The sequence below is a fragment of the Triticum dicoccoides genome, chromosome 6A (genome assembly GCF_002162155.2).
Source record: "Triticum dicoccoides isolate Atlit2015 ecotype Zavitan chromosome 6A, WEW_v2.0, whole genome shotgun sequence".
In the NCBI taxonomy this organism is placed as follows: domain Eukaryota; kingdom Viridiplantae; phylum Streptophyta; class Magnoliopsida; order Poales; family Poaceae; genus Triticum; species Triticum dicoccoides.
In genome coordinates, this window is record NC_041390.1 from 622,098,592 (window position 1) to 622,108,972 (window position 10,381).

Consider the following 10,381-nt stretch of genomic DNA (forward strand, 5'->3'; position numbering starts at 1 on the left):
TGCGGGCGTCGACGAAGGGATTCGTGGTGCGCACGGACCAGCTAGCTGCCCTGCCGGCGTCCGACGAGTGTGCCGGTGAGGATCTGCCCGGGGCGGCGAGACGGCTTCTTGGTCGCGGGCGGCTGTGTGGTGGTGGTGGTGGTGGGGAGCAGTCGGCTCCCCGGCGGCAAGACGGCGGTGGCGGGCGACGTGGGAGTGGGAGGCATTGCTGGACGGATGCGGAGGCGTCGGCACCTGGCAGAGTCACCGCAAAAATGGGCGGAGGCGTCGGCGACGAAGGAGACGGGCGAGGGTTGTTGTTGGATGGGGGGAGGCCAATCTGCCACCGACCAGCGGGCCCAGGGAGGAGAAGGCGAGCGCGCGCGTCCGTCTCGTGTCCGCACCGACGCAATCCGGCTTAAAAATGGGCCGGAAATGGATTGCTCGCGGACGAAAAGCGGACGCGCATCCGTTTAGATCGGCACGTTGGGCCGCCTTTTGCGTACGTGCCGACCCAAACGGACGCCAGGGGACGAAATGGATCATCCCATTGAAGTTGCTCTAAGATTTAGTGTTGAAAAAAATGTGGAATAAAATTACCTCATGACGACATTCTGCTTTTCCATTCATGATTCTATGTTGCCCGCGACATATGTATCGGTTTTAAGTTCTTGTATGCTTGACTCGAGGTTCAAAATGATACCCTAGACCAAGACAATCACACTGAGCCATCAGACCAAACTACTCTTGATTCCGGATCACCACTTCTAGCTTGGAAGAGCTCAAATTGATGTTCTCAGAAGGGCTCTTTTCGAATCTGCAGAAGAGAGGTAATTTATTATTTATTTTTATCATGTTTTTTCAGCTAGATACATTCCCTCGTCGTCCTTGTAACCCCGAACCACCAATCACCAAAGCACAATCATTTCTAAATCGAGTAACATCGTAGCACAAAATACATGTGGCTCACCATACACAGAGAGATTGTTAACTAAAATCGGTAGACCTGAATTTGTACCTGATCATAGAGCAATCTTTTTGTCCATCATTCATTGTCTACAATAAAAACCCTATTATCTGGCATAATGGTGATGTTGCGGGAATTGCTGGATATCCAAGACGATGGAAGGCAAGAAGGCAGAGACAGTGCGAGGCATAATATATGATGGAGAATGGGAGATTGTGGTAACGCAACGATAGCGGAAATTAATTACCAGTATTACAAGATGCAGACAATCCATCAATAACCAAGAGCAGGCGGCAATTTCAGCTTCAGGGACGGAAAGAGGGACACCCGTTATAGCTTAAAGGGCATGGAGACGGATGCAGGAGGGAGACATCCGGTATTGGACGCCGACGACGCGGGCGGACGATGCAGTTGGCATGGTAGAACTATTAAAAAAGGGTAAGGTCTTGTACAATGGAAGGTGTTTAGAGAGGTGCTTAGAAAAATAAACCGAATTTTACTGAAGCACCGGTGCCTATTTCTACAGGAGAGACGCTTAGTTAAGCGTCTACCCTGTACAAGTAAGCACCGGTGTTTAAAAAAAGCCTGATTTATTTCTTTAAGCATTTTTTCTAAGCATCTTTTATTGTACAAGGTCTAAGGAGAAGACCCACCGTGAGGAGCTGCTTAGGAAAAGTACATGGGGAGTGGAGAGAACCGACGACAAAGCATACCAGCTGCAAAAGCTCATCGTGAGGACGACGGCGGCGCAGCGTCTGACGAACGGAGGAGCAGTTTTTTTCTTAGAGGATATAGGGATTGCGAGAAAAACTGGACGACCTGGCCTGCTCGGGGACAGGGACATGTCTGCTTCGCACGAGTTGGACTGGACCTGGGCCTTCTAACAGCCCGATTACGCATGAAAAGTGTAGGTCATTCTGTGGAGCAGCTGTAACGCATGGTTGTCTCAAAAAAAAAAAAAACTGTAACGCATGGAAACGGTTTTGGGGAGCTCCTATACGGCGCCTGTTCGCGCTCCAAAAAAAGGAAAATAAAACTGCATTCTACAACATTCGAACTTATCAAGTCTTGTTGTTGTACATGTGCCAACTGCCAGACGAGCTACTTGCTATTGCTAATTAGTAACAGAGGCAAACACATAATAACAAGGCTGCATCGCTATTTTATTTATCTATTGTACCATTTAACCTTTTTTGAATTAATTGGAAAAAAGATCGTGATTTTGAAAAAAGTTCATTGATTTCAAAAAGTTCATCGATTTTGCAGAAAAGTTCATGAAATTTGAAAAATGTTCACAGATTTTTAGGAGAAAAAAAATCAAATATGAAAAACGTTCATCAAAATTGAGAAAGGTTCATCAATTTTGATAAAAAGTTCAGCGATTTTGAAAAACGTTCATCAAATAAAAAAACGTTAATCAATTTTACAAAAAAGTTCATCAAAGTCGAAAAAAGTTCACCAAATTTGAAAGAAAGTTCATCAAATTCAAAAAAAGTTCATCAAGTTTTTAAAAAGATCTTCAAATTCGAAAAAAATTCATCGACTCTGAAAAAAGGTCACAAATATAAAAAAGAGTTCATTGATTTTTATATTTTTTCCAAAAATTGAGAAAAGTTCACGCATTTGCAAAAGAAAAAAAAGAAAAAAGAAACAGAAATAAAGATAAGAAATAAAAAGAAAACTGGTCGTTATTTGGCGAAAGAATAGGAGAAAAATGAGCTACCTGTCACATTGAATGGGTTGATTCAAGTGGTTGCAGCGTTGCTACCCTATGGTACAGGTTGCAGGTTCGAATCCTTTGCTGCATACCCTTTTTTTTCCAGTTTTTACAGAAAAAGAGAAGGGAAGGGGAAGAAACTGGGCCGACCCAAAATCTCGCAGAGGGTGTGCGCTGCAGGCACCTGTTAGCAAAATGCCCTGTAACGGGCGTCTGCAGCGCCAAATAGGGTTTGCCATGGTGTTTATTTGCCGTGACTCTGACCGAGCTTCCCTAAAAAAATAATCTGGACGATCGGGCAAATCGTGTGCGTTCGTACGACTTGATCCGATGGCTAAGAGCCCAAGTCGTTGTGAAGGCTTATAGGTAGCTGAGTCTTAATGTTTTGTAATTTATTGGGTTGAATTTGAACTTCGTTGGCCTTTTTGGATTAACTAATAGGATGTACCATGTCTGAATTGTTAAGTTTTTATGCTATCTCCTATGATCTACGTAGAGAAGGGAAGGGAAGGGGAAGAAACTGGACTATCCCCCCTTTTTTTTTCTAGTTTTTACAGAAAAAGAGAAGGAAAGGGGAAGAAACGGGGCGGCCCAAAATCTCGCAGAGGGTGTGCGCTGCAGGCACCTGTTAGCAAAATGCCCTGTAACGGGCGTCTGCAGCGCCAAATAGGGTTTGCCATGGTGTTTGTTTGCCGTGACTCTGACCGAGCTTCCCTAAAAAAATAATCTGGACGATCGGGCAAATCGTGTGCGTTCGTACGACTTGATCCGATGGCTAAGAGCCCAAGTCGTTGTGAAGGCTTATAGGTAGCTGAGTCTTAATGTTTTGTAATTTATTGGGTTGAATTTGAACTTCGTTGGCCTTTTTGGATTAACTAATAGGATGTCCGATGTCTGAATTGTTAAGTTTATGCTATCTCCTATGATCTACGTAGTGTGCATGGGTTTGTATGAATGCAATATTAACCCTGGCCGCTGCATTGGACTGGGCAGCCTGAGCGAGCTCCCTGAACGAATAAGTGACATGAATTCGGCACAAGACGAAGGAGGATCAATCCCCTGCCGAATTCCTACGCCACATTCATCTAACACCCTAAGTAATGTAGCATCAGAGAAAAAACTTAACAATGCAAATTTGGGAGAGAGATTAAATTGTTCTCCTTCATCCTGCCTCCAAATTTGGAAAGGGGGAAGTTTTGCAAATTTATTTCTCGTGCCATCAAATAAAACCGTAAAAACCTAAGAATAAGAGTTAGTACTAATTCTTATCTTATACTAGATCTTTGTGCGCCCGTCTATTTTGTCTCTTAGTTGTTAGCAATATAAAGCAACTTGTATACATTTGTCATGAAACATTTTGGCACTTATTTTGGGACGGAGGGAGTATACTGGATTTTCTCACACAATTTTGCAATTTAAGTGATATGCTTCCATCCACATTCATGCGATAAAGGTTTATGAAATATATGTTCATCATATAGAATAAGAATCAAATCATATAACAATTGTTTTCATAGTTGCTTATCACGAAGCGTTTGTCCAAGAGTAATATTAACAATGTACCATTTTAGGCGAACTTAGAATTTTGTCTTAATTCCTTTGCTCATGGGAAGTTTAGATATTTCGCAAGAATAAATGGATCACTACGCCTATAGAAATGAAGATACATAATTCACCATATCAACATTGAATTGTCAAGTTATAGAAAGGTTTGCCAATACGTAGATAGCTATGCAGACCCTAATCTTTAAATAACACATGCTAGTACAATTTTATTTTCCAAAAACAAAATCAATGTGCCCAATTGCTCATAATGTAGATGCCACCACATAGCCAAAGTACAAAGTTACTACAAGAATGGAGAAAGCCCACGCATTGGTACTACTGGAGTGAAAAAATTAATCCTTTTCCATGCCCAACAACCCTTGTCTTCGATCAAGTAGAAATGTAGAATGAGCACCACAAATCAGGAAGCTATCTAATTTCGGCAGTTAAACAAATCCGTAAATTCACCAAACCAAATTCACATATAGCTCATGTTACGTTGGTCGGAGTCAGAGACTCGTATAACTCATGTGGGTCGGACTGCAGGCGTGGTGTCCATGCGAGCCATTCTTCGCCCGACCATAGGCTCGGCCCCATGCGAGGCACGGCGTGTCCACCGGCAGGCAAGAGCTGCGCAGGTGCTCCTGTGCAGACGATGTGTTACCACTTTTTTTCGCGGTCAACGCATCACGTCTAGCCGATCTGGGCCAAATCGATGACAAACATCCAAATTAGTTATCGGAGCAGCGGCCCAGTACCATCCAGCGCTCTGTGGTATCCGCAACAAAGCCCGAGCGAGAGCACGAGGGGCATCCTACGGACAGGAACGCCAACAACAGCGCATCCGACGGTTAATATTGCTAATGGTCTAAGATGGCTGGAAAAGTGCTAAGTTATAATGTCTCTATATACAACACAAAACTTCCCCCTTCCAAATCAAAACCCTAACCTTCCCCCAATCCGCCCGGTCACTTTCTGAGGTCGCGCCGCCGCCGCCACTCCTCCACCCACACCCTCCCACCAATAGCATCGCCGAGGGCCTTCATCGAGAGCCCTGCCCGCCCTGCCCCGACCCCCCTCCTGCTCCCGACTCCCTCAATGGCAGCATCGCAGGGTTCAATAGTGAGGGTGCCGTCGAGGCGCACACAAGAGACGACGGAGGCCACGGTCGCGTTCGAGATTGCCGGCTACAGCCTGCTCAAGGGCCTCGATAGAGGTGAATTCCTCTCTTCTCCGCCCTTCTCCATCAGCGGTTACGAATGGTGCATCCTCTACTACCCCAATGGTTCCGGGGATGAGAGGAGCCAAGGTTATGCCTCTGTCTTCCTCAAGCTCCTGACCAAGAACGCCTTGGTGAGGGCTTTCTACAGGTTGTGGCATCTAGATGCGGTTAGGGGGCATATGATTAAGCCGGTGTTCAGCAGCCAAGTGACAAATGTGTTCGGCCCTAAAAGCCCATCTTGGGGCTTTGAGAAGTTCATGAAGACCACCGAGATGACGTATGTGCGGAATGATTGTCTCGTTATGGAGTGGGAGGTCCGAATTATCAAGGAAACACTAGAGATCCAAGTGCCACCCTCTGAGCTTTCGGATAATCTTGCAACATTGCTAGAGGGGAAGAAAGGAGCAGATGTGACTTTCAAGGTTCAAGGGGAGATTTTTTTTGCTCATAAGATTTTGCTTGCGATGCGGTCAGCAGTCTTTGACGCCAAGTTCTATGGGCCAATGGCTATGGGGGAGAAAGAGTCACATGACATAACTATCGATGACATGCAACCTTCTGTTTTCAAGGCATTTCTTCACTTCATCTACACGGATTCATTGCCTTCCATGGTTGATCTAGATGATAATGACAAAATAGAAATGGTTAAGCACTTACTTGTGGCTGCAGATAAGTATGCAATGGAAAGGATGAAGGTGATATGTGAAGGCCTGCTATGCAAGAGTCTTGATGTCGAGACTGTGGCGACAATATTAGCTCTAGCTGAGCAGTATCATTGCAGCAATCTCAAAGATGCTTGCATTGAATTTATGCTCTCTTCGAATAGAATGAATGATGTGCTCGCAAGCCAAGGGTATCTACATCTCAAAAGATCGTTTCCTGACATCATTGTTGATTTGTTTGAGAGGACAGTTAAGTCCCGCAAAATTTAGTATGTCAACCTGGTATGAGCTACTGCTTGTCCTTCAGTTCTAGAAGATCATTATCATGTTGGTTTGGAGAAGAAAATGAAGTCGTGCTAGATCTAGCATTCCCATCATGGGTTGGCTTCTACATAGTTACTTTTGATACATAGCGACCTAAGATGAGGCTGCCAAGTCTTTTAGTTTTCGGAGATCTTTTGGACAAAGTGGTTCGTTCTATAAATGTATGTCTCCAATGTATGGTTGGTCCATCTGATATAAATATATATGATTCTATGGTAGCTCATTAGTTACTATTTTGTCTGCTTACCTTAATTGCTGGCTTTATGTGAAGAATGACAAAACTTTGAGTTCTTGGCGATCACATTTGAGATAATTCATTTTACCTGTATGAAAAACTTATATTTGAATGCTAACTTCTATATTTCATTAGAGACAGTTACAAATTGTTTCTTGACATTGTTGTCAGACCAAGCAAAGATGGAATTAACAAATGAGATTTAATTTTTTGTACTAGTAAATTCTTATATGCAACTGGGCACTTTTCTGAATTTTCATCACAGAGGGTACTAGCATAGCCTGTGCGGCGGCACGCTATGCCTGTCGATACCATGTGTTCATATGAATTGTGTTTACTATTTGCAGTTAGTGTTATCTATCTTGTATAGCAGATTATTGTACGTAAAATTGTGGATACAGTAAAATAAGTAAGAAATAAGCTAATTTATTGGCACCATGCATGTTGCATGTTGCTAAACACGGAAATACATGTTCATACATATTTGATAGTGATCATTTATTCTTGTCGTGGCACGACTCTACTACAGTAAGAAGAAAGAAACATAGATAATTATTGCTAGATTTGATCATCCTAGTGTGGGCTCCTGCAGGATTAGTGCTAATGATGAAGTGATAAAGAACTTCCGCGAACTGTTGCCTCTGGCCCATAGGCGGCTTGGCACCTATGTAGGTAATGATAGGATCTTCACAATGTGGGCAGTATCACATCAAAGAAGTTATTGCATATTTGGTTAGAATTCTTATTTGCCTTGCAAATTTGTTCCGGTGGGTGGTTAGCGGGTCATGCTGAGCTGCCATTGCTTTGTTCGTGCTTTCTCCCATGTTGTAAGCAGTTTCTCTTTTGGCACTTCAAGTGCATATTAGTTATGGTCGTTGATGGTGATATTGTGGTTACCACAAATGTACTCCAGGGCCACTTGAGGAGCCTTTCTTCAACTTCACCCTATTTCTAAGCCTACTCTGTTGTAAATGTCATTAGGACCAATGAGTGCTCGAGGTCAAGAACATCGACGCATGTACCGACACCGACGGCGAGAAGACCGACGGGATGGAGAGCAGCAGAGCCGTGAGCTATCCACAGTTGGCTGCAGACGTGCCGGCTTGGACCACGAGGAGGCCACTGCGCGCGGCCGCAGAAGGTCGAAACGGCGACCCGTCGCGCTCATGATATCCAGTGGAGGGTGCCACCGGAATGAGAGATGGGCAAGCGATGGAGATCAGGGAGGACGTACGGGTGTGCCCGCAATCGTGACTTGGAGAGACTCAAGCACGTATGTCAGTTATGATATTTTAAGGTAGAGGAAGGCACCTCCCCCCAGTGCGCGCATGCCCATTGCAACATTGAAAGGACACGTGTGACGTGGCTGGTGCTGACAGTAGGGAAGAGATAAGCGGCAAGGGAAGCAGGGGGAAATCTGGGTGTGAAACTGAGTTCATTCAAGGTTAGGTCAAAGAGGGTACACAACTAGGTATACAGCTTCATAAGGACTCATCTTATTGGGATCCAAGACGATCAATTACAGTTAAGTTGTACAATTTCTATATTTCGGTGATGGTACCGGAGTTCGTTCATTTTGCTTCTATCACGTATACTTAAAATTGTGTATTCATAAAACTTTAGCTTATATAGATGATGCATGGGTATTGTATTTAACATGTTAAATATAAACTAAATTGTTGATTTAGTAACTCTATTTTGGTCCAGCGATCTTCAACAAGGATAGACCGACTCTGATTTTTTTCCAGTTTCTTTAGGCAGTGCTTAAACCGGATTACGATAGGAGATCAATTGTTGAGGCTATACTGAACCACAAATTTATTATTGGGACAGTACTATAGGCTCTTATTTATGCTTTTTAAATAAATATCATGTCTACCTCTTATTAGAAATTTAGAAAACCTTAGGTTCTTTGCAAGCTTTCTTACCAAAAGAAGGCTCTTCAGAAGCTACTACATGTATATGCTCAGATTATATGCATGTTCTCTTTAATTTTCAAGTGCTTATGAATCATCTGCGGAAGTAACCATGGAGGCATTGAACTAAATATGAATCCAAGCAGGAGTATCAGGAAGATAATATAGGTTTTGGTCTACCGAGAGGGTCATGCAATGCTTCATTGAAGTTCAAATTGACCTCCAAAACATTGTATGGACTCCTGCACGTACTCGCTATTTTATTTCTTCACCTTCTTGCAGTTTAATTACATGTAAGTTCTGTATTCTATTTAATAAGTTATTTGTGTTTTGGCTTGTTACAAATGATTTTAGATGACACATACATATTGGGCGTCACGGTGGGAATATGTACATGTAATATAGAGACAGCCCAGGAGAAGCCGGTTAACCTGCCCGAGCTCATTGCTGACAGGCTCGGGGTTATCTAGGGCATGGTCCACCTCCTGAAGGCCTTGATGGGCTCCACCGACCACCATTCAGGTACTATTCATCTCTTTAATCATGATCTAATCTCGTCTAATCTCGTCTCGTATTGTAATGAATTTCTTGCTTCTGCTTTGATGTTAAACATGTTTAATTGAATCTGAAGAATTTGATACTATATGTATGTTTATATATACCAAGGGCTCCACCGACCTACGTTCAGGTACTATTCATCTCTTTAACCATGATCTAATCTCATGTCTTATATGAGCGAGATACCTCTTAAGCTATGGGAATACATTGATCGTGTTGTAATGAATTTCTTGCACTGTGCCTGATTAGGCAGCATCACATAAATAAAAACGAAGATAGCAGTACCAGTATTCTAGAGGGTCTGCGCTGTTGCATCTAACAAGTTAAAATATCAACATTAAGGATGATTCTCTTTTCATGGATAGTCTTTTAAGGAGTTTCTCGCTAATTATAAGATCTTGCTGTCATAGAAGCTTTGATCCAAATCATAACATTTGGCTACTCAAAGAGGGTGTGCGATCAGCTTTCCCAAGACCTATCTTGTCCATTAAAGAAACAATTCTGTCATGGTTGCAGCAATTTCGGAAAGTTCCACATGTCTGGGTTGGTTAGCAAACTGAATATCTGCGTATAAACATATTATGTCATGCTTGCTTCGGTCAATAGATACAATAAATTGCGGTAATATTTGTGTTAATGTTGTCATGATCAGAAATATGTCCTTCCTCCTGTCTTTTTTACTTTGATAAATATTAAACGTTTATTATCCTAGAGCTTGTAACGGTGTGGCTGGCGCACTAGCTAGCTAGGATTGGTGCTTCCCAGGAACGTGCACTAGCTAGCTAGGATTGGTGCTTCCCAGGAATGTGTAAGTCTATGTAGTTTGGAATATGAAATCACACACTTTGTGACTTGTTTAGTGGCTGCCAATTTGTGTAGCTCATCCCTTAAAGGAGCAATGTTATATCTCAGTAATATGGTGTTTATGCCATCTCTGGTGGGTAATCACGGGCTTAGAGAGATTGATTATATGAGAAAGATATGATTTTTGTGTGCAATCCTAGACTACGTAACTCAGTGAATCCTTAAAAAAAAAAGAGAACACCAACAATATGTATATGATTTTTGTGAGTATCTCCTGCCGCGCCCCCAACATGCCCCCAGAGCAACTTTTTTCGCGCCAGCGCAAAAAAAAACCAAGTCGCGCCCCCAAGACACCGAAATCCGCCAGCTCAGCCTGTTTTTGGGCCCGGCGAACCCAGCGCATTGGGGGGCGCTTGGGGGCTCCGGCGGAAGGGAAAACCGCATATGGGTCA

At 43.2% G+C, this 10,381-nt stretch overlaps 1 protein-coding gene across 1 annotated transcript; it reads left to right on the forward strand.

Annotated features, from left to right (window-relative positions):
- Positions 1-5,281: 5,281 nt before the first annotated feature.
- On the forward strand, positions 5,282-6,612 carry LOC119314730 (BTB/POZ and MATH domain-containing protein 1-like). The gene has a single exon (XM_037589421.1). It carries the CDS (start codon positions 5,307-5,309, stop codon positions 6,360-6,362), a length of 1,056 nt encoding a protein of 351 aa, XP_037445318.1. The 5' UTR covers positions 5,282-5,306; the 3' UTR covers positions 6,363-6,612.
- The last annotated feature ends 3,769 nt before the right edge of the window (positions 6,613-10,381 follow it).